General features: G+C 44.3%; 3 protein-coding genes and 1 long non-coding RNA gene across 5 annotated transcripts in view; all 4 read left to right on the top strand.

Moving 5' to 3' along the window:
• Positions 1-17,236, top strand: part of LOC133888438 (1,4-alpha-glucan-branching enzyme 2, chloroplastic/amyloplastic-like) — a 31,013-nt gene extending 13,777 nt beyond the window's left edge. Inside the window, exons 1-22 of one of the 2 annotated variants that reach the window (XM_062328679.1) lie at positions 7,250-7,604; positions 7,995-8,116; positions 8,283-8,545; positions 8,957-9,055; positions 9,146-9,188; positions 9,380-9,439; positions 9,870-9,950; positions 10,040-10,156; positions 10,468-10,551; positions 11,134-11,255; positions 11,439-11,558; positions 12,156-12,285; positions 12,375-12,485; positions 12,708-12,836; positions 13,676-13,779; positions 14,368-14,512; positions 15,629-15,776; positions 15,906-16,006; positions 16,169-16,246; positions 16,446-16,601; positions 16,941-17,015; positions 17,113-17,236. In XM_062328679.1, coding sequence (XP_062184663.1) covers positions 7,472-7,604; positions 7,995-8,116; positions 8,283-8,545; positions 8,957-9,055; positions 9,146-9,188; positions 9,380-9,439; positions 9,870-9,950; positions 10,040-10,156; positions 10,468-10,551; positions 11,134-11,255; positions 11,439-11,558; positions 12,156-12,285; positions 12,375-12,485; positions 12,708-12,836; positions 13,676-13,779; positions 14,368-14,512; positions 15,629-15,776; positions 15,906-16,006; positions 16,169-16,246; positions 16,446-16,601; positions 16,941-17,015; positions 17,113-17,199 — 2,508 coding nt within the window. In that variant the 5' untranslated portion in view covers positions 7,250-7,471 and the 3' untranslated portion in view covers positions 17,200-17,236. Of the gene's footprint in view, positions 1-7,249; positions 7,605-7,994; positions 8,117-8,282; positions 8,546-8,956; positions 9,056-9,145; positions 9,189-9,379; positions 9,440-9,869; positions 9,951-10,039; positions 10,157-10,467; positions 10,552-11,133; positions 11,256-11,438; positions 11,559-12,155; positions 12,286-12,374; positions 12,486-12,707; positions 12,837-13,675; positions 13,780-14,367; positions 14,513-15,628; positions 15,777-15,905; positions 16,007-16,168; positions 16,247-16,445; positions 16,602-16,940; positions 17,016-17,112 lie in introns of those variants that run through there. The other variant, XM_062328680.1, reaches the window with a different exon arrangement.
• On the top strand, positions 4-3,237 carry LOC133888441 (tyrosine-protein phosphatase RLPH2-like). The gene is made up of 4 exons (XM_062328684.1): positions 4-623; positions 1,348-1,415; positions 1,503-1,682; positions 2,788-3,237. The coding sequence occupies exons 1-4, from the start codon at positions 101-103 to the stop codon at positions 2,962-2,964; spliced, it is 948 nt and encodes a 315-aa protein (XP_062184668.1). The 5' UTR covers positions 4-100; the 3' UTR covers positions 2,965-3,237.
• A 3,760-nt stretch (positions 17,237-20,996) lies between the features above and the next one.
• Positions 20,997-21,779, top strand: LOC133888929 (uncharacterized). Its single transcript, XM_062329329.1, has 3 exons — positions 20,997-21,127; positions 21,251-21,404; positions 21,484-21,779. Exons 1-3 carry the CDS (start codon positions 21,111-21,113, stop codon positions 21,733-21,735), a joined length of 423 nt encoding a protein of 140 aa, XP_062185313.1. The 5' UTR covers positions 20,997-21,110; the 3' UTR covers positions 21,736-21,779.
• Positions 21,780-21,782: 3 nt separating this feature from the next.
• LOC133888930 (uncharacterized) lies at positions 21,783-22,472 on the top strand. The gene is made up of 3 exons (XR_009903846.1): positions 21,783-21,859; positions 21,937-22,347; positions 22,423-22,472. It is a non-coding gene; the product is annotated as an uncharacterized LOC133888930 (long non-coding RNA).
• Positions 22,473-23,918: the final 1,446 nt, after the last annotated feature.

Below are 23,918 nucleotides of genomic sequence, written 5' to 3'. Positions count from 1 at the left end.
GCCCCTAGGGATAATCCGCTGGCTTCCCGCTTCCTCCCAGTTACCACCGGAGCCTGCAGCCTCCGGCGAGCAACCGCACCGGGGCGGCGACACTGGCGAGATGGATGCTCCTCCGTCCAACCCACCCCGCACGGTGATTTGCGTGGGCGACGTTCACGGCTACATCTCGAAGCTGGAGAGCCTCTGGTCCAACCTCCAGTCCCCGCTCCCCGCCGACGCCTTCGCCACCGCGCTGGTCGTCTTCCTCGGCGACTACAACGACCGCGGCCCGCACACCCGCAGAGTCCTCGACTTCCTCCTCGCGCTACCCGCGCGCCACCCCGCGCAGCGCCACGTCTTCCTCTGCGGCAACCACGATCTCGCCTTCGCAGCGTTCATCGGGGCGCTGCAGCCGCCGCCCGACGGCTCCCCGTTCTCGGTCACCTGGGACGAGTACCTCCACAATGAGGAGCACGAGGGGTGGTTCCGCGGCCCGGGGCACGAGGGCATGCACGTGCAGGGGAGGAGGTGGGGCGGGGTCATCAAGGAGAGGTGGAACCCCAAGAAGGGGCTCCCGTACAAGGGCTCCATCTATGACGCGCAGCCCACCTTCGAGTCCTACGGCGTCGCCCATGGATCCCCGGGTCAGTTCAGAATCCTCACATCAGTTCGGTTTTTCTCTACCTAGCTTACTCGCTAGATACTTGTGCTCGTGACTTCGTGCACTTCAATTGTTTAAGAAGCAATTTGCAATGGAGCCTAACAAGATGTTTTCTAGCATGTAACAGCTGTAGCGCTCTTTGAAACGTTTATTTGCCATCAAACATGAACATTCAGTTCTGTTGGTCCAACATTTGGGCATGTAATTTTTATATGAAATCTCTCACAAGATTGCCTGAACCTTAAGAAATGCTGAAACCCAAAAGGGAAGGGAGCCTATGCTTTGTGTGTTTGCTGAATAAAATGCACAATTTTCTGATAACAATACTAGGCATCAGTAATCTAGGAGAGTTATACAAACTACCAAACAATGAGTACAACATTTATAGGTACTCGAATTTTCTATACAAGATTTGAATGAATGCCTAAAATGTTTTCCAATGCTTGGCGTTTCAGTCTTAACAATTAACACGATAAAAGTTAGCAACCTATCCACCAAGAATACAAGGTTACTATCGGAACGAATACTATTTAACCTACCTAAGACACCAAATAAAGAATTCATGTCTCTTGTCCAGATTGTGTAAGCATATATTATAGGAAAGTTCCTGCCTGATTTATTCAGGCAGTTTCTAATTTGCAACATGAGCTTTCTTTTCTGAAACAAGAGCAGCTCCTAATTTGCTAGAGGTGCTAATGTCATTATAGATCTTGCGAAGGCTGTTCCTGAGGAACATAAGAGCTTTCTGCGTGACTTGGTTTGGATCCATGAGGAGGTAGGTATTCTTTTTATTCCACAAATTTTAAGTAGGCATGCAAGAGATGTTGCTCCGTTGGTGTTTCATGTTATGGTTGTACGACAGGAAAATGTGCCTGTTGATACTGATGAAGGCCAGATCGTTTGCAAGCTAATTGCGGTTCATGCTGGCTTGGAGAGGTCCATGGATTTGAATGAGCAGCTTAGGGTTTTGAGAACTAGGGACACAAGGGTGCCAAAGGTTCAAATGCTTAGTGGGAGGCAGGACGTTTGGGACATACCAAAGGTGTGCTTTTATGTGATACTATTTCATTATATGTTACCAGAGACAAACACTTAGCTTCTGTTGGTTTTTGATGTTAGCAAACTTGGCGATGCAGCAATCTCAATGCCCTATCATGTAGTTTCCCAAATTTGCGATGAAAATATATCATTTCATGCTTTAGAGCTCCATCTTTCTCAATCCTAGAGGAATGGTCAACATACTCTGTTTATTGCTTTTGCAATGCTTTGTTCTGTAGCATGCATTTAGAGAATAGGCCGTTAGTCTTTGGCATGCGTTTATAAATGATTTAAGATGTACATGCACTTCACATCATTTGCATTTCTGCAGTATCCAAGGTCCTGTTGTTCAGTATAAAGGCATTTTACATCATCATGATGCGCTAGTTCATGTCATTGGGCTGATATTGCATCATCTTAGCTGGTCTGTTTGCACTAAAACCCAACCCTAGTATGGGAGTTTGGTTTATGATTATTCATAGACTGCTTTATCTTAGTGAAACCTGCTCTCTTAAGTCTTAACCCAACAATCCTTCGATTTTCCTCTGTAAATTGAGCAAATCAATGTGTACATTTCTCCTCTGTAATCTCATCCCATGTCTGGACAAGTTATATTTAAAGGACAACAGGCTGGGGACTGGTAAGCTGTTGATAATGAAATGAAATGGTAGGGTTTTATAGACACTTTTGGATTTACTCTTAACATTATTAAGCCAGTTACTTCTCTTTGGCATAACCTTGGATATTTGTATACAGAATAGAATTAGCACAGAGTGCAGGCAAATTGAGTACAATTATTCCAATGTTTTGAAAATGCTCCTAATTAATTGGCAGGTCAATAGGTCATCAAGTATCCCTCAACACAACATTCAACCGTATTGCTCTGGTTATCATTGTGTTTGTCATGCCATTTTGAAATACTACATGTATCCCCATATAGAAGGCTAATCAGATGCACTATGTAGAAACCTCATCAGTTTCTTTAGTAGATTGATTTGAAGTTCAAATGCTGCTATTCTTGCACTGCTTGAACCCATGGACGCAATTGTATGTCTGATCAAATATATCGCAAGAGCAGAAAATGCTGATATATGTCCATCTTTTTCCAGGATCTGTCTGGGAAGCAGACCATCATTGTTAGTGGCCACCATGGGAAGCTCCACATCGACGGCCTCCGATTCATCATCGACGAAGGCGGTGGTTATGAAGACAAACCTATAGCTGCTATCGTTTTCCCATCGAAGACACTGATCAGAAGTACAGAGGGCGCCGCATCGCAGAATTGATATAAGGTAGCATCATGAGCCGTGCCCTGAAACACGGTGGTGCAAGTCTTTCTTCCTACCCCCTGTCCACATGTTTCATATGTCAAACGATCAATATGTATATTGTCAAAAGGAAAGCAGAGAGTTAACAATTAACTCTCTTAGACAAGAGAGTTAGTTCTTGTATGACTGCATCCTTTCTTGTAAGTTGTAACCTGGCTGCCTTTCAGCCTTTGTTCCTCTCTTACTTTTACATGACCAAACCTAAATGGCAATGCCTTACTTTTACATGCAGTCCCTCTCTTGGTGCTACTCAACAAATCTGGAACGGGCATGTGCACGGTACAGACTCGTTTGGCCATTTGTGCTGTGAATTTGAGCGGTAGAGCAGAGACCGCGAAATGTCAGGCGGAGGAGTTGCTGAATCAACGGTCAGGACGGCGCCCTCCTCGTAGGCCCATCGCACCTGGACAGACCTTTTTCGTCCATTTGTTTCTGATGCGGCGATGCCGACCGGTGACCTGGCCGGACTAGTGAGAGAGCAATCGGACATGTCTGAGGGCCCAATCCAAAGGGAGGGGAGGGTCGGAGGGACCGCGAGGCGGCAGCGGAAGTTTCAGACGGTTTCCATGCTCAACACCAGTCGAAAAGGAGCCGCAGCGCTAACCATACCAGGGCGAGTTTGCCCACGCTACAGTAGAGACAGGCGGAATCAAGAGCCTTTGTTTCGCCGGCTAATCTGGGCCCTCCCTATGTCTCCAGCTTGCCGGTGGCGTGAATAGGGAAAGGAACCCATCTAGCTTAGTTTTAAGTAGCACTTATGCTAGTAGTTGATGAATAATCGTCCTCTCGATCACCACCTTCTTCTGGTCCCGTCGGTGGCTGCGTCGCGTGGAACTCGGTGCTGGTCGGGGCGGCACTAGTGTGCTCGTCGCCCTCTCTCGGGAGGAGGAGAAGGTCAAGTGGTCGTGGGCGCAGGCGCTAGGTGACTCGATGGGCGCGTGGTGCCCACTAGTGGTGTGTCGTTCAGTAATAGCTTTTTCTTGTAGATTGGCGATTTACTTAGTGGTTTGGTGGTTTGGTTAGTATAGGGTTAGGTTACGATGAAGGTGTCATTAGATGTGACTCCTTGTTAGGTTTGTGTTTCCTGCTGGTCTTTAGTGGGCTCGTCAACTTTTGCGTTAGCTCCGGTGACGACCATGGCAAGAGTTCACCGAGGTATGCTGATTTATGTGTGTGGGTCTGTGTTTTTGGATGTGGATCATGCTCCCTCATCGGTGTGTTTGCTGATGTTGGTTTTTGCACTATTGATGGAGTTGGAGGCGCCTATTTGCTCCTTCTCCGGTGAGGATTCGGCTGTTGGCTGGTTCATGAAGCTTGTGCGTTCAGCATTGCCAAGATATGTTTGTGACTTCTTGTCTGGTGTGACATAAAAATGTGAAGTTTGCTCATCGTTGGAGAGAACAGTTTTTCACTCCATCCTCGGTGCGATACTCCGTCCAACTCCGATGAGGAGTCGTCATGTCTGATTGGGTCGATCGGAGGTGAAACGGAACAGGACCTCTCAGAGGATGAGCTGTAGGTTTTTTTTTCTTTAAAGGTGTCTGTATAATCGGCGTTTTGTAATTAAAATTAGACTATAAGTTTTGGCTTCAGAAAAAAAAAAAATTAGACCATAAGTGCACACGTTTTTGAGAGATGACAGTGGTAAGTGAGATCTCGTTGCTTGTTTCTTCTAGTCAGAACTCTGTTCAGGCCAGCTGTAGTGTTGACAACGCGAGATTTTGTAAAGCTACAGGTGTGGCTGCTATACAACTCTCATGCAATATTGCAATTTTTATTATCACCTACCCATAACCCGTCTAAGATGAGCAACAATACTCTACCCTTGATTTTAATACTACCTCTATTTTTTTTATTTGTCACTAACTTTTTATCGTAACAATTTTGGTCTTACTTTTTTTTCCTTAAAAAAGTTTCTAAATATCTAAAACTTTTATACCATTAGATTTATTATAAAATGTATTTTATTAATATTATATATATTTAAGTATTCATAATTTTTTCATAGAAAAAACGGAAGTTCAAAATTAGTAAAAAAAATTAGTGAAAAGTAAACGAAAATACATTTCACTAAAGCTACAAGTATTCGTAACTTGTAGCTTGAATCGGCCAAAAAGGTGTAGCTGTAGTTTGGATTTCTTTTTCAAAATAAAAAAGGTGTAGCTTGAATCGGCTAAAAAGTCAGACCATGATGCAGCAAGGCGTGATTGGTCATGTGACGGGCGCTGAGGCTTTAGGGGCGTTTGGTTAGTCACACGCCTATAGGAGCTAACTCATGTATAAAATAGTAATTTATTTGGTTGGTTACTCATATTCAGTTTAGTTAAAAGAAGATTGATTTAATTATTTATATAAGTATATATCGTATGAGATTGAAATAAAAAATCAACGTTAATATGATGTTTATTTTACATAAATATACTCTATAGTACTTAATTTATCATATTAGATCTTAATCCAATTTTAAATATAATAATATAAATTAATACTCATTAAATATATATTAATATCATCATTAGTTGAGTCAGACTTGCTGTCGGAGGGTGAACTCCTCAAGCAGGAATTCGGAGGGATCCCTTTGAGATTCGGTTGGGGGATGATTCTGAATCCGTTTTGCGGGTGAGATAAATGGGCGTAAATGCGATGCAGTTGGAATGGAATGATTGGATGCAGGAAGTAGTAAATGCTCAGGAGATTTTTAGACAGGTTCGGGCCGCACTGAGCGTAACACCATACTCCTGTGTGTATGCTATAAATGCTCTGAGAATGTCTCTCTGAGTGTTTGCTGGGTTACAACAATATTTGTCTAGTCTAGAGCTTCGTGCTCCTTATTCTTCGACCGATCTAAGTTTCTGTGCTTGTCGCCGGTTGCCGAGGATTCAATCTGGTCCGAACTGGTCTTCCTTCTCCGGGGAGCCCGCCCCGCCTTTATACTCGCCGGGACGGTAGCACGCCCAAAAAGGGTGACGCGAGTTTCAAGGCACCATAAATAGAAAGCAACCATTATGGACTGCTGCGCGAGGTGACGGGGAGGGTTGAAAACGCGCCCCGTCCGGTCTTGTTTCTCATCATGCCGTTCTTTAACGGGCGCCGCGGGGAGGGCCTACCGGGCAGCCACCGAGCAGCCCGGCGTGCCCGCCCGGTCAGAGCAAGCCCGACACAGCAGGGCGACAGGCGTGGCGCCTTGGGCTTCACGATATTATCCCGAGGTGTGCCGGATGTCCCGTGATGGGACCCGTGCATTAAATATCTCCATGCCTCCCTGTCAGGCCGTGGCAGGAACTGACCGAAAGCGTGGGGGAAGCAGTTAGAAGTGACAGACCACGCGCCCTCTTAAATGCAGCATCGGGCCTCTCACCAGCTGACACCTCACCCGCTGGACCTTTGTGGGGGCCACCGGCGAAGGACTTCTTAGGCTCTCAGGGAATCGAGTGCTCGGGGGCCACTGTTCGTCGCCCCGAGCACTCTTTCCCGGATATGCCCTTTCTTAGTCCTTGGGGAACAACGTCCCGAGCACTCTCTCCCGGAACTGATTTCCCTTGGGTCCTCGAGGGACTCGGGTGCTCGGGGGCTACTATTCGCAGCCCCGAGCACCCTCTTCCGGTACTCGGCTTGTCTCGTCGTCGGGGGACTTGAGTGCTCGGGGGCTACTGTTCACAGCCCTGAGCACTCTTTTCACGGCACTTAGTCTTCTCGGGTCATCGGGTAACTCGGGTATTTGGGGACTACTGTTCATGGCCCCGAGCACCCTCTCCCGGGACTTGGTCTTCTCGCACCTCGGGGAGATAACCCCGCAGGAGGGCGCCACGTGACACTCTGCTGTTCTGGCATCGGGACTCGAAGACCATTGATTCCTGTAGCACCGACATTTGCATCTTACGAGCCTAGTTATAGAGAAACATGATTAAAATCCGTTTTCCATAGCCGGGCTCGTACAATAATTTTATATCTCGTGAACCAAATATACAATAATTTTATATCTCATAAACCAAACTTGACAATACAAACAACTAAACACCGGGATATTATATCTCATGAGTCTAATTAAGACGTATAGACCCAACCAAAAATACCCTTTGTGTTTGTGTTTGCGCAGCCGCAGGTCCGTCCGCGACGGGTGGCCGGGGACGCGCTCCCAGCCGTTGGTTCGCGATCTCCTCCTGCCCCACGGTACGTCGCCCCGGCCCCGGCGCGCTGCCACCTCCGCGCGCTTCCCGTGGGGCCTCGGCGCGTAGTCTAGTAGCATCATTCTCTCTCCCAATCCCCATGCACTGCCAGGACAGTGCCAGTGCCTCCACCTCCGCCGCACACGTTTCTCCCTCCCCCAGCCTCCTGCACAGCTCGCTCCCGTGATAATCAGATAATATCTCGCCTCCGCGCGGCGCTTCCGGTGGGCCGAGCAGAGCGGGGAGGGGAGAGCGCGAGCGCGCGGGCTGGCCGTTGGATCTGCCGCTGGGGGTGCGGGATGGCGTCGTTCGCGGTGTCCGGCGCGAGGCTCGGGGTCGTGCGGTCCGGCGGCTCGGCGCGATCCGGCGGGGAGCGGAGGAGCGGGGTGGACTTGCCGTCGCTGCTCTTCAGGAGGAAGGACTCCTTCTCTCGTACGGCTCAGCTCACTCTCCCGCAAACTCTCTTCCGCTATTTTTAGTCCATCGCTCGCCGCTTCTCTCCAGCTTTCCCTCTCTGCGCTCGTGTGGCCTGCCTGCTGATTGGAAGAGGGAGTTGAATCCTGAGCGGTTGTGGCTCGCAGACACGCATGCGCACTCGTCATCTTCCAATCCGTGTATCTGCATTTCGTGGAGTGAAGCGATCGCGGTTTCTGAATTCTGGAATTGCATTTTGTTGCGGCAAAATGCGTTAGTGCTACCAATTGATATGATGATCACTTCACTTTCTCTGCCGATGGGTGTTCTCTCTCTCTTTTGGGCCCTGTTGTGTGGCTGGTATTGTTTTCTTAGCTCTCATTGGTGGAGTCGGCTTCGCATTTGCAGGCACCGTTCTGAACTGCGCTGGTGCTTCTGGGAAGGTGCTGGTGCCCGGAGGTGGCAGTGATGACTTGTTGTCCTCTGCAGAGCCTGCCGTGGACACTCCAGCGCAACCTGAAGAAATACAGGTACGATGCTCTTGTGCCGGAAATCCCATGTCTTCATGATACAGTTACAAAATGTCTGATGATATCGAGTATTGCAGGTTGAAACACAGCAAGAAGATTACAGAATAATGAGCGGTTGGTTTTTTGCATGGTTCTATCTTAAACCTATCTGTTTTCTTTGTTGTAGATACCTGAAGCAGAGTCGGTTGTGGAAGAGGAGGCAACCTCAGCAGCGGCTGAAGCAAGTGCAGCAGTTGAGGCTGAAGATACGCCTGATCCTTCCGAGGTGATTAAACGCACTGACGCAACCGACATTGATGGCGTAACCAAAGGAGCCAAGGAGCCAGCTGTGGAGGAGAAACCACGAGTTATCCCACCACCAGGAGATGGCCAGCGAATATACCAGATTGACCCGATGCTGGAAGGATTTCGAAACCATCTTGACTACCGGTAAGCCTGGTTGCCACTTCTGTTAATCTTGAGTTTGGGTGCCTTGAACTTTCAAGTGGTGGGTATGTTAAAATATAGTATAGGGAAGCATCGACCAAAGATTATGCACTGCTCTTAGATGGAATTAACTGTCATGGTTCTGTGGGCATATTAGAAAGCAGTTGTAGAATTGACGAGTGAACAATAAAATTGGAATCTGCTCGTTATTGTAACTCATAAATGCAATAACTATCTCTGTCACGGACAGAGCGGCTAAACTGATGAGAATGTGGTAATTGGTAAGTACGATGTTTATTTTACTCTGCCGATTCTCTGCCAAATGGACAAGTGGAATTCCCTATATTTGGTGCTTTTGTTGGGAAAACCGAAACTTTGACACATTTTCTTGGTTTGCCTTGTTGGACTAAACAGATACAGTGAATACAAGAGAATGCGTGCAGCTATTGACCAACATGAAGGTGGTTTGGATGCATTTTCTCGTGGTTATGAAAAGTTGGGGTTTACTCGTAGGTAAATTTAAAGTCTTGTTACATAGAAAGCCTCTACTAGTAACTTGCACATCTTATTATTTAATTCCTTTTCCTCCCCTTTTATTTCCAGTGCTGAAGGTATTACTTACCGAGAATGGGCTCCTGGAGCACATGTATGTTCTTGTCAGCCTTAGCAATCACCTTTCGACTATTTGTTAGTGGTCACTATTTGCTAGCTAGCTAGTGCATAGCAATTACGAAGATAGTCCACACTATACTGTGATTCTCTTCAAATGAATAGTTTTTTTAGAAGTACTGATCAGCTGCATTGAGATTAAAAACTGAATCTTGCATCTTAATGCAGTCTGCAGCATTAGTAGGTGACTTCAACAACTGGAATCCAAATGCGGATACTATGACCAGAGTATGTCTACAGCTTTGCAATCTTCCATTTTTACCTCACAATTATTAATATATGTTCATCTATTGGATTCATTTTAGTTCTTTATACATTCTTTCAAGTTGAGCCTCAAGTACTAAGAATTCTGCGACCATGTTTTGTCTAAATTCAGTGAAAAGAGTGTACTGATTCCCTGTACTGTACTGCTGCTTCCACTTAAATGTACTGCCATCATTTTTTAACCCAAAATTAGAAAACCTGTGTTAAGGTTCAATTCATGTTTGCAATCGTATGCTACTCATGATTTATAGAACCTTCTGCATTTTGTGTGCTCTTCCATCCACAATACTTTATTATGAAATGAGCTGGTGGGTTTCATAGCATACAAACATTTCCATATGACCAGTAATGTTTGTTTCCTCTTTATGCTGATATATAGTACTATCACTTTTAGAATGAATATGGTGTTTGGGAGATTTTCCTTCCTAATAATGCCGATGGATCCCCAGCTATTCCTCACGGCTCACGTGTAAAGGTAGGTTTTCCAATTATTTAGGGGGTGTATGCATTTTTTAAATTGAGCCTACTAACCCCCTTCCCCTTTTTACTTTCTACTGTTTCTAGATACGGATGGATACACCATCTGGTGTGAAGGATTCAATTCCAGCCTGGATCAAGTTTTCTGTTCAGGCTCCTGGTGAAATACCATACAATGGTATATATTATGATCCACCTGAAGAGGTATGCTCTGGTTTTCCTCTTACATTCTTTCATTGAAATTTCCAGTGTTGCATTTCTTTTTTGGTATATGCCATGGCCAAGTTTTTTTTTAAAAACTTTTTCTCTCACCAACATGTGGAATATTTCGAAACTTTTGAAAGTGGCATATACAATAACATCCCCTTATTAGTGGAAAGGATTATGTATATTTTCTTTTGCTACTTAAGCCTCTTATAGCTGTCTAATATTTTTTCGTTGTTGGAATGTTGGTTAAGATACTCCATTTTGATTTTTTTTACCATTTCTTAAGGGTGTTTTACTTGCGAGTGCAGGAGAAGTATGTATTCAAACATCCTCAACCTAAGCGGCCAAAGTCACTGCGGATATATGAATCACATGTTGGAATGAGTAGCCCGGTATGCCAATAAGTTATTTTGACTTTTTTTTTCCTGCACTGATGATTTAGTCCTTTGCACCATTTCTTTAATACTTTTAACATCCAACTGGTTGTTCTTTCCTTCACAAAAGAGAAGGAGAGAAACTGTTAGTTGTTTCCTTAGCTACTCTATCTGACACATTGTATTCATGTGACAACTAGGCAGGTTTTGGAATGTTTTTAAACTGACAAATGCAGAACTTTGTTTGCATAAAGATTATCACATGCCTGCTTTTTGTCTGGTCCTCTTTTGTTCTCCTGCATGATCTATGCATTTTTATGTAAATGCATTTTATGTTAGAGTAAATGTTAAACATGCTTGTTGTTTCCCAGAACATAGTTATATATGACTGCCATTCTTTTGGTAATAGATATTGTCACCATGTTACTAGTCAAAGAAGACAAACATGTGTATTTTAATAGTAAGAAATACCATATTAAAAAATGTGCTATGACATAGGTATTTGTTTGTAACCTACTTGGTAACTGAAGTTTCAGTGCTATATACTATCATCATCAACACTTGAGGATAAGTGAGTATCTTAGATGATCTGTTGCGCAGGAACCGAAGATAAACACATATGCTAACTTCAGAGATGAGGTGCTGCCAAGAATTAAAAGGCTTGGATACAATGCGGTACAGATAATGGCAATCCAAGAACACTCTTATTATGCAAGCTTTGGGTATTCACACTTTCACATGATCCATTTCTATCTATTATTTCTCTGCGCCTTTTCCATCCATCTGGAGCCCTTGTGTCCTAATGTTTGTACACACAGAGATATTTGAATCTACCTCTTTTTTGTTGGCTGTACGACAATGCTTTTTCTTACTTGGAATGATTATTGTTATACTTCAATTTTCAGGTACCATGTTACAAACTTTTTTGCGCCAAGTAGCCGTTTTGGGACTCCAGAGGACCTAAAATCTTTGATTGATAAAGCTCATGAGCTTGGTTTGCTTGTGCTTATGGATATTGTTCACAGGTATGTTTATTTGGTATTCTAGATGGAGTCTTTGGATGGCCCTATTTTTGTTACTCATCATAATTGCCCCGTTGAATTTTTGGTTGGATGTATTAACTCAGTTAGAAGTTGAAGGTATTTGACACCTATCCGTACATTGATAATTGCTTGGGAATTCTTTTTGTAATAGCCTCACTATTGATGATGTAGAAGTGAACAGAGAAGTTCAGATGTGATAGATGAAATTTTCTTAACTGACAATTTGCTTGGTGACACTACAAATAATTTTCAAGTTGGGAAAGTAGAGTTGGTGTCTTACTGACTGGTGACCCTAGGCCCCACTTATATCCTCGTTCCATACGACTAGTTACTGAGCTAATTTTACTACATAGTACAAACACACACACACTTAGCAAAGCATTTCCTCCTGAGGGAGTGACGGAGGGAGAAAAGAAGGTCGAGAATTGCCACTTAATATGCTGGAGGCCGTCCATTTTCTTTAGCCAGTTGAACATCATGTTCTGGTGTTTGTAGGACTGATAATTTTAACATACTATTCTCTGACTTGGTTTATCCTTTTCCATTGCATATTTACCAGTGTTTCTGTGTATCCTGCAGTCATGCGTCAAACAATACCCTGGACGGATTGAATGGTTTTGATGGCACTGATACACATTACTTCCATGGTGGCCCACGTGGCCATCATTGGATGTGGGATTCTCGCCTATTCAATTATGGGAGTTGGGAAGTATGTAACATGTGACCTCTGTCACTGTACATGGGTTAATGTTCCTGTTCATCTGTCAATACTCATGTAGACATTATGTTCTTTTGCAGGTTTTGAGATTTCTACTGTCAAATGCGAGATGGTGGCTTGAAGAATATAAGTTCGATGGGTTTCGATTTGATGGGGTGACCTCCATGATGTATACCCACCATGGATTACAAGTAAGTTTATCAAGTGATTCTGGTAACTTGATTTCACAGTGCTACTCCTGCCTTTTCTGGTGGGGTGCATCTCACTGTCTATTTGCCGAAACAAGTGCTCTGCTTCGCTACATGTATCATGGCTCCTGCTACCAACTACCAAGTCTGAGATAGCTTCCCGAGTTGTTTGTACCTGATGAGAGTGATGGTTGATTTTTCTAAAATTGATGTGCTTTCTTATAGGTGTCATTTACTGGGAACTATGGCGAATATTTTGGATTTGCCACTGATGTTGATGCGGTAGTTTACTTAATGCTGGTGAATGAATTAATTAGTGGGCTTTATCCTGAGGCTGTAGCCATCGGTGAAGATGTAAGTATTCGCAGTATTCTTTATGTGTGTACATTGTTCTAGTGCAGATCAATTAATTTGATTGTTTTTTCTCTCAGAAACTAGGTTCTTAATATTTATTTGGGGGAAAGAAGCTCATACCATTGTGTACCTTACACATATATTCTTGGATTGTATTTTCTTCTTTAATCTATTATGGCAAGTGTCATTTGATTTGATATTTGCTGTAAAAAAATGGGCAACCTTATTAATAGCCTTAGAAGATTGGTCTGCATGCCGCTAATACACAATATGAAAATGGAATGCTATCCAAATATACCAAGTTTATATCTAAGGGAGAATTCCTTCAGTGCCATAAAAAAAAAGTTCCTCTTCCTTCACTGCCATAATTTTTTTTGAAGTTCCCTCACGGCCATCCGTTTTATCTTTCTTTCTCTCTTTGCCACTCCGTATAAATGAAGCATTACAAATGAACTCACTTTTTCACCATATAAATGGAGCATATAACCTAGGGCTGGAGATGGCAGTGAAGGAAGAGGAACTTTTTTTTTACAAATGAACTTCAAAAATGGTTATGGCAGTGAAGGAAGAGGTACTTTTTTTGATGGCACTGAAGGAATTCTCCCTATATCTAACTATGCTGTATCTAAATTTGCAAGAGCAACAAGGTTTAGCAAACCTGCATATTGTAGCTGTTGATTCTCTCTGTACTGAGTATTATTACAAATGCCTAGACCAGTATTTTGTAACTTCTGTGGGTTCAAGGTCCAAAAAAGTGACATGTGACATGGCAGTTGCAAGCAAAAAAGAGGTTCCACCAACATTCATTGTTTAGTTTGCCTAATAATGAAATTGTTCAGGTCAGTGGAATGCCTACATTTTGTATCCCTGTTCAAGATGGTGGTGTTGGTTTTGATTATCGCCTTCATATGGCTGTCCCAGACAAATGGATTGAACTCCTGAAGTAAGTGCTGGAATATCAGTGATTACACATGCAGAATGATATATCTCAACTGTTAAATGTTTTAAGTCATATGTATGTTATCAGCTAGACAATCTTCCCAATATTGGGTTGAATATGAGAGCTCTTATTTTGTATAATCACATGTTACCATCATTCTTTTTTTTACTTCTCGTCCTGAAATACATGCAGTTAACATTTTTAAATTTTGACCACAAATATACATGAAATGGTTTAGGTTTGTCTCAGGGAAATTATATTAGTAGATTGAAACCAAAATTAGTACTTCCTTATAATTATATCTTTAACCATTCTTTCTAGATATAATTAGAACACAACAGTCAAAGGTGTATGGGGACCGAGCCAATATCCAAAGTGACATGTACAGTATATGCCGCGATCAAATTGTTAGTACTTCATGTACCTTTTTTTCTAGTTTTATCTTAAACAATCTTTGGATCATATTGTTTTTATATGATTATTTGGGTATCTCCTTTGAAGTTCCGGAATCTTAGTACTTCATGTACATTTTGGGTGGCATCCAAATAAAATATATGCTGTGATCAAATTTCAAAATTTCCTTTCACACAGGCAAAGTGACGAATCTTGGGAAATGGGTGATATTGTGCACACTTTAACAAATAGAAGGTGGTTAGAAAAGTGCGTCACTTATGCTGAAAGCCATGATCAAGCACTAGTCGGTGACAAGACGATTGCATTCTGGTTGATGGATAAGGTACTAGCAATTCCCGGACCTAAATGAACTGCATATTTTACATTGTTTTTATCAGATTGCTTGTCTTTTCTTGTGGTAACTATCTGTTGCTTCACTAGCCGCATATCCAACTTGAGCTCTGGATGTGATATTAAGCCAAGATCGCTAAAAACATACTGTGTGGTGATTTGTTAATTTGGAAGGCTATTGTTTGAAATGTTGTTTTTGATCAACTTAATAATTTCTGTCTTGATTCATTTGTTCACTCCTTTTGTAAGCTAGCTAAACATGCACAATCTCTTGCAAACACTTTTGGCACAATAAAATGCAACTGACTAATGAACCATTAATTCATATATATTGGTGTATGAATATATGATACTTTCTTAAATGATTACCATAGTTTCCAAGAAGAGTCATACAGTTTTCCTAGAAAACAGTGCAAGGATGAGCGTCCAACTCAGCTAAGATGAGTCTGGTAAATCGGTCATTTCATGTAAAACTATCAGATTGGTTTGTGTTGATAGCTGAGGAGGAACTATGCTCTATTTTACCCAACTTAAAATCAATTTGGTAGCAGGTTCTGCCTGACTAGATCTTGAATTTTTATTTTTTTAGGGAAAACTGGATCTTCATTTTTTATATTTGCTTGTGAAGAGCTTTAGGAGATTTGGCCATGAGCCTAGATCTTCTTGCAGGTCTAGGCTCTATGTTCCTTGGTATCTTGTCAGGTTCTTATGAATTTCATCTTTGCTCCTGACATTAAATATTTGAAAGGAACTAGTTAAACCATTATTATCAGGGCCACCACATTCCATCATATTTGACGATTTTTCGAGACTCCAAAGCAAATATAGGGGACCATCTGCATTTGTTTATTAGTTAGTGTGAAGTGCCTGTAAGTATTTGCCTGAACAACCACCCAGAGTATAAAGCACTTGAAGGGCTTTGTATGCTTGCATGTTGGTGAAAATAGTTATTTTTACGCTGTGGTTTTCTCCCAGAAAAGCATAGTAGCACTTCAATTATCATCACATATGGTTGATACTCAGCACATGCAGAAGTACAATATTGTGCTGCAAATTGCCGATTCAGTAGAACAGAATGACATGAACATCTCAACTTCTCTTCTTGCAGGATATGTATGATTTCATGGCTCTGGACAGGCCTTCAACACCTCGCATTGATCGTGGGATAGCATTACATAAAATAATTAGGCTTATCACAATGGGTTTAGGAGGTGAAGGCTATCTTAATTTCATGGGAAATGAGTTTGGGCATCCTGGTCAGTCTTTACATCTTGCTCCATTTGCATGGTTGTGACTTACAGTTTTTTTTTTTTTACTATGATATTTGCATAGCATGAGTCTATTTCTTGGGAGGAAGTTGTGACTAGTTTCATTTTACCTGGCAGAATGGATAGATTTTCCAAGAGGCCCTCAAATTCTTCCAAACGGTTCTGTCATCCCTGGAAATAACAATAGTTTTGATAAATGTCGCCGCAGATTTGATCTTGTAAGCTTTATCTCTGCTATTATATTCTCTCACCAGATTCAGATTGGTCATATGGTTCTTGGTAAATCTTACCTGGAAAAGATAAAGATTTTTTTCTACAAAAAGCTAATACTACCATGTGTTACCATTTTGATAAGTGCGGGTTTATTCCTCTTTTTTCAGGGAGATGCAGATTATCTTAGATACCGTGGTATGCAAGAGTTTGATCAGGCAATGCAGCATCTTGAGGGAAAATATGAAGTATGCCACTGGTTTATCTCTATCATATAATAAGTCACAATTAATTATATATCTTTACTTCTTTATATTAGTAGGAAAGTCTAAAAAATTGATAATTTGAGGAACGCTGCTGGAAAAGAGGATATATAATTGCTTTTCACATGAGTATATTTTGGTGCATTTTACTGATGAAATACTGAAATGGACAATGCAACTGCAGTTCATGACATCTGACCACCAGTACGTTTCACGGAAACATGAGGAGGATAAGGTGATCATCTTTGAGAGAGGAGACTTGGTATTTGTGTTCAACTTCCACTGGAGCAATAGCTATTTTGACTATCGTGTTGGTTGTTTCAAGCCTGGGAAGTACAAGGTATGCAGCTTCTTTTGCATGCTCCACTATTTTGACTGTAACCTTTCATCACTTGTGAGGTTTTTACAAATTTTTTAAATCCATGGATAATCTGTTGCTGGAGATATTGCAGTTGATAATAGGGATCTTGTAGTCAAGTGGCAGTTTAGCACTCGCGTCGTTCTTTTATCTTCACTAAATTATGGGCTTCAACCAATTATCTTCCTTATTTGAACTCTTTTGAACACTGGAACACGTTTACAAAATTTACTCAAATCAGCATATCAATCTTAGAGCAACCCATTTGGAAACGCAACTGAGTTTTGTTGGTTGCTGATGGTTTCTGCTGTTTCCTGTCAGATCGTCTTAGACTCTGACGATGGCCTCTTTGGCGGATTCAGTCGGCTAGATCATGACGCTGAGTACTTCACTGCTGTAAGTCTTGCTCAAGTGTTGTGGTACACAGTCTGCTTGTCTTATTTTTGCTGCCAACTAATCAGAAATAACGTCCCATTTTACTGATGCCTTGCAGGACCGGCCGCATGACAACAGGCCGTGCTCTTTCTCGGTGTACGCTCCTAGCAGAACTGCTGTTGTCTATGCCCTTGTCGAGGACTAGGGATCAGCAGCGGGTTATGCCCCGGGCGGGGGGGGGGGGGGGGGGGGGGGGACTCCAGACAGATGCGATGCTGCCCTAAATGCTGTGATTCGAGGGGATTGCACTGCTTCACCGCGTCCCAGGAAGATCAGGATGATAGATTAGCTTATAGATGAGCTCTCCTTTCCGAGTTACTCGTCAAAGAGAATGGAGAGCACGCACTTCATTTTCCCGAGCTACACCAGTCACTCCAATCTGAAAACATTCCCTGTGGTTTTGTACATAATGGCTTCAATTGGTTCTGAATCAATCTGTTCAACGTAAGTGCTTATTTCCATTGTACTGCGTAGTGCTAATAAGGCAGTGAAAAGCCGGTGTTTGGGCTATGTTTGCCCCCCACCCCCTCCCCTTTTGCCCCCAAGATATGCATATGGTCCCTTCGTTCGTTGTTCTTTTCCCTTCAAGCGTAATCTATGTAGTTGGGTAGGCCGGTGGCAACGTCGTGTTTAAATTTAACGAGTTTTTTTTATTTATATATTTTTTCGAGTTTAAATTTAAATAAATAGATTTTCGGCGAAAAGATTTGCAAAAGTAGGCGCTCACCGCCCTCTCAGAGGGCTGCAGCCCTCTCAGAGGGCGGGTACGGGTGCTAACCGCCCTCTGAGAGGGCGGTAGGCCTTCCCGCCTGGGCTCCACAGCTTACCGCCCCCTCAGGGGGCGGGTAGAGGTCCTTACCGCCCCCTGAGAGGACGGTAAGGGCTCCTCCCGCCCGCCGCCCCGCGCCGGCCCCCTGCGCCCTGAGTCTATAAAAAACCCCGAAAATTGGAGAAAAAACCAGAAAATTCGAAAAAAAAGAAAAGTTGAGAAGAGAGAGGAGAAGAGAGGAGAGGAGAGGGGAGGAAGAGAGATCGGCGAAGCCCTGCTGTATTTGGGCTGCGGATTTGGAAAAAAATTTCAGGTCAATCTTTTTATCCTTTTTATTGTTGTTAATTAGTGCAGTAGTAGTATATGACATAGATTTTAGATAGTTAGATCTAGGGTTTAGAAAATTGTAAAATTTAGTTAGAAAATTGCACGATAATAGTTGAATATAGAATATTATTTTTAGTACATTATTTTCAATTTGTTACCTGTAGTATATTATTTGTAGTATATTATTTTCAGTATGTTGTTTGTAGTATATAGTTTATAGTATATTACTTGTACATGCAGACGTATGAGTCAACAGTAGATGATAATTTGCGAACCTAGGGTAGCATTTAAAAACTATTTTATCCGATAATCAGAAATATAGTTTGTTGTCTTAACATGTGTTATGTTTGCGGGTGTTTCCAGGAATGAGAGATAAATTAATTTTTCAGATATATTATGGTGATGGTGAAATTATGTACGGTCCCAATGGTGTAGATCTCTCTAGATTTCGCCATGTTATGAAGGGGCTTAGTAAGGCTAATGAGAGGACTATTGTGGGGGTGTGCAAATGGCTCATGCGGTTTTTCCAACTGGATCCGCAGCAATATGAGCTGAAGTTGAAAGGTGTTCTGAGCCGTGCTAGTCATGGATACTTTGGTGAGCTTGTTCCCATCGAAGCCACATCAACTTGGAGGCAGTATGTAGATATATGCTGTGAACGTGGCATGCCGCTTGTTTTATTAGCTGTGGCGTACCTGAAAGATCAAAATGAGGTGAACTCTGAAGAAGCAGTAGCAGGACCAAGTGAGGCAGTGGAAGATGAGTCAGAGGCGGCTAATGTAGGGTCCAGAGAGGAGGTTGGTGATATTCCAGACCTGGAGCCGATGGGTGTAGCTGATGAAGGGGAGCACATCCCTAGCATCATTGAAGATATGGATTTGGAGGATGAAGAGTTGGAGGAAGGCCTTGCCGATGGGGATTCTTCTGATGAGGAGGGTAATGCTGCAGTTCCTGCGGAGTGGCGGGATCAAGAATTTTCGAAGTTGGTGGTTAGCGAGGCTGACCAGACACCGTGGCCATACCATGAGAATGAGGTGTCACAGGGTGCTATGTACCCTACAAAAGAGGCAGTTATTGATGCTGTGAAATTCTGGTCGTTGTCTCTTCGTAGGCAATTCAAGGTTGTTAAATCAAGTAAAAGAGAGTACGATGTGAAGTGCTTGGTTCCTGAGTGCCCTTGGCGGGTGCACGCATTTAGAGGGAAATGGGCAGACTACTGGCAATGCTCAATAGTTAAGGAACATAATTGTCATATTGAGGAAATAGAGTTCGCCCATCGGAACCTGTCTTCTGCTTTCATTGCAAATGTTATGTACGGAGAGATTGTGGACAACCTAAGGTATGAGCCACGATCAATAATCCGTGCTATTGAGCAAATGTTCCAGTACACAATAAATTATGCGAAGGCATGGAGGGCGAAACAAAAGGCTATTGAGATTAGGTTCGGTACATATGAAGATTCGTATCACAATCTACCTCGTCAATTAGCAACAATTTGTGCAAGAAATCCAGGCAGCTACTATGATATCAAGCATTACCCCTCTACTGATGTGGAGTACAACGGAAAAAGAGTGTTGCAACGTGCTTTCTTTGCATTCGGTGCAACTATCAAAGCATTTAGATATTGCCGACCCATCGTATGCCTAGATGGAACATTCCTAACTGGGAAGTACAAATAGCAGATATTGTCTGCAATAGGGGTCGACGGTAACAACCAAGTGCTGCCACTAGGGTTTGCGTTCGTGGAGAGTGAGAATGGGGACAGCTGGTATTGGTTCCTAGAGCGGGTGAAGCATGCAATTGTTCTTGACCGACCAGCTGTGTGTCTCATTCATGAAAGACATGCAGGATTGTTGCAGGCTTTGCTGGATATGCAACACGATAGCGTGCGACGGGGTGTACCAGTACAGTGGCCAGATCTCAAAAGCAGGTTGTGCATGCGCCATATGGGTGCGAACTTCTACAGACAGTTTAAAAACAAAGAGTTAATGAAGCTCTTCAAGAAGTTGTGCAGTCAGAACCAACAACGTAAGTTCAATGCATTATGGGCAAGACTTGATGAACTGACTCTTAAACAAACTGCGGAGGCCGCACCTAACCGTGAGGAACCAATAGCTCTCGGTCGGCTCCCAACCGATACTCCGCAGATTGTACGGAGATCTGGCTCATCTATTAGGAGCTTTTCACAGTGGATACGCAATGAGCCCAATGAAAAATGGGCTCTGCTATATGACAGTGGTGGTGCCAGGTATGAAGTAATGACTACAAACCTTGCAGAGGTTTATAACTGGGTCATGCGAGGAATGAGGTCCCTACCACTAGTTGGAATTGTAGAAGGCATTTTGCATGGCACCTGCAAGTACTTCATTGATCGGTTTGCAGCTGCTAAGGTTGTAATGGAGGACAATCGTATGCTTTATGGCCGGATGCTATGTGAGTACATGGAGAAAGCAAATAGGAAGGCCCACATGCATCGCGCAAATCAAGAGGGCACAGCAGAGCACATGTTCAATGTCCTGTGTCAGGATAAGGGTCGGAGGGGGGTAGACGTGAGCGGCATGTTCAAGAGTGTGTGCTAAGGAGTGGGACATGCATATGTAGTTGTCAGAAGCCACAATTACTCCACAAACCTTGTACACTTGTCATAGCTGCGTACGCGGAGCACCATATGCTTCCAAGGCAATATGTGTCACAATATTTCATGAAAGATCAAGTACTGAACACTTGGAACCAGGAGCTGTATGGTTACGACATTGTTGACACTTTTACAAGTAACCCAGGGCCTTCAAGAACATATGTGCCTGATTTGGGAAAGATGAAGAACGCACCGGGCCGAAGACAATCTCGGCGGATTCGTAATGATATGGATGAATCCGAGGCTGGCCCTAGGATGCAGCGATGCAGTCAGTGCAATGAAGTAGGTCACACTTACAAATATTGTCCCAAAAGTGCAGGCGGTGATGCACCTGTTGTCTAGGTCAGCTAGTTTTGTACTTTGTATTAATATGTGTTAATTTCGCGTACGGTTAATTTGCATTCGAAGTTTGTTGTTCTTGTATTTATTTCTCAATGTACTAATGTACATGTCTTTCAAATGCAGAGATGGCTCAGCCTTCGACCCCAGAGATTTTGGACCCTGCCGTGGACAAGAAGCATCGCAGCTTCTTATCCGTCGAGCACCAGACGGACCTAGGAGTGTTTCGCCCACGAGGCCCTGGAGAGCTGCTGACGGTAGACGAGCGCTGGACCCACAGGTACTTAGAAAAGCTGATGGTATTACATATCATTTCGCTGCTGTTGTTACATATTATTGATGTACTGCAATACTTATAGGTTGGGAGCGGCCGGACTCCTACCGCTTTGCCGGTTGGTCGAGGCCCGAACGACGGAGGACCCCGAGGCTGCGGCCCGTCGTTTCTACTTCGATCGGTCGCTGATAGCAGCACTGGTCGACCGTTGGAGGCCGGAGACACATACGTTCCACCTACCGTGCGGAGAGATGACCCCGACCCTGCAGGACGTCTCCTACCTCTTAGGCCTTCCTTGCGCGGGAGCTGCGGTTGGGATGATCGATATGCAGGCTGACTGGATGAACGACATGCATCAGCGATTTGGGCCAGTGGAGCGAAAGACGGATGCACCCCCGTACGTGCCTGAGTTCTTAGCCGATGCACGAGGGCCAACGAAGAAGTGGATCCTACAGTTCCAGGTATGGTAACATGCAACCTATCGATTTCTAACAAATTATGTCGTAATGATTATTTTTGACACCAGTCATATATGCAGCCGACGTACATCCACCCACAAGCCAACGCATACGCGGTCTCGAGACATTTGGAGGCCTACCTCCTTTGGTTGTTTGGGTGGGTGATGTTCACTAGTGGCCAAGGCCACCTGGTTACGAGGACCCTTGTGCCGTACGCCCGGTCGATAGCGGACGCGCATGCAGAGGATGTACCGTAGTTCAGCTGGGCATCAGCTGTTCTTGCTGCGACGTATCGGGCGCTCTGCGACGCATGCATGAAGAAGGAGGCGCTAGCCACTTTTGCCGGGTGTCCACTTCTTCTTCAGCTATGGTCGTACGAGCATTTCGCCATAGGTAGGCCGGTGGTGGATCGCTCCCCGTACCCAGAGGAGTGGTACGGCGAGATGGAAGAGGACGCGCCGACAATGGCCTCGCTGTGGTGTCGTCGACGGGTACGTAATTTACATTAACAGTTTCGTTCGTACTATGTTACTCTCTAAATATCTGTATTGATGTTTGTCACTCAGCCACACTGGGCCCACGAGCAGCCTCGCAGCGCGTACGAGCATTTTCGTACCCAGTTTGACAGGCTACGTCCTAACGATGTGGTATGGGAGCCATACAACGTTCAGGCCGTTCATACACGTGCAGGGTCGGGATTGTCACCCTTGTGCACCCGTGACGAGGAGTACTGGCTCACCAAGGCACCCCTTGTCTTCGACATCTACATCGAAGAGTACTCACCGCAGCGCGTCATGCGGCAGTTTGGCCGTCACCAGGCATTCCCGCTCGTCCTCATCCGTACAGTCCCCTTGCACGTCCACAGGTACATTTGATAAATTTTAGTTTGAGCAACCTTCGTTTCAGTTTGCCTTACATTTACCATGGTTGCAATGCAGGTACACGCGGAAAGGCCAGCCAGCTGGCCACCTCTGGGCGGACCGCTTGGCCCCTTACGTGGCAACATGGGCCAAAGCGCTACAGGACGTCGTTGATGAGGCGCGTCCCCACACCGAGGGAAACTTTAGGGAGTACCTACGGTGGTACGTACCTCGTACGCGGACTCATGTCACCTACACCCCTGATGATGTCCGGGGCCACGTCGCATCGACAATGGAGACATACCCGGTGCATTGGGACGAGGACGCCGCTTTAGCAGTAAGTCATTTTTTGAAGTCCGTACTACATATTGAATGAACATAACCGTATACTTTAATTGTTCACTATTGTTCGTATCCGCAGACAGATATCATTTATGATGTAAATAGGGATGCAGCTGCTGCCATGGACCGCGTCCGGCAAGGGCATCACCTAAGTGCGTCGGATGTTGCGAGCTTCATTAGACGGGTTTTCGACAAGACGACGCGCGCCCTGAAACTCACCTCCTGCCGATCTACCACAGATGTAGCAGGGCCGCCTCCCAGGACGAGTGGTGCACACGCCGAGTCGTCTCAGCCGTCAGACGTGCACCGACGTTCTTCAGTGTCGGCACCCACACGACCCCTTCTATCACGTCTTGGAGGGTCCGAGCAACATGGTACGAATTATACTTTTGAAAATTATTGATCAATATCCTTTACTTATTATTATTAAACATTCATTAGGTCCGTCTGCACAAGTCTCGACGCAGCCTCGCAGATTGAGCCCTGTACGTCCACAGTCAGGTACTCCGGGAACCCTTCTTCCTAATTTCTAGTACTTTCAGCAAAATAAGTTACAACTGTGCTCAGATTACTTCGGTGACGAGGCCGGTCCGTCTTCGGCGGCCCCACACCCTACCCCCCCCCCCGCAACGTACTACGGCACGTTAGCGTGGCCTTCTTCTGCTGCACCGTCGTACCACGCAGGTACAATTATACATTTTTTACTACTACTTTCAATACCATATTGTTCGTATCTAACGTGATTATTTGTTCACAGGCCCCTCCAGCCAGTACACATGGACGCCTGCCGAGCCTTCACAGTCCTCCTATCCTAGTCAGGAGGATGAGTTTGGCCCCGACACCGCATACGACATCGTCCG

The sequence above is a fragment of the Phragmites australis genome, chromosome 13, assembly GCF_958298935.1.
Source record: "Phragmites australis chromosome 13, lpPhrAust1.1, whole genome shotgun sequence".
NCBI classification, from domain to species: Eukaryota; Viridiplantae; Streptophyta; class Magnoliopsida; order Poales; family Poaceae; genus Phragmites; species Phragmites australis.
Note: the sequence above shows the minus strand (reverse complement) of the source record. Positions and strands in the feature narration are given on the sequence as shown.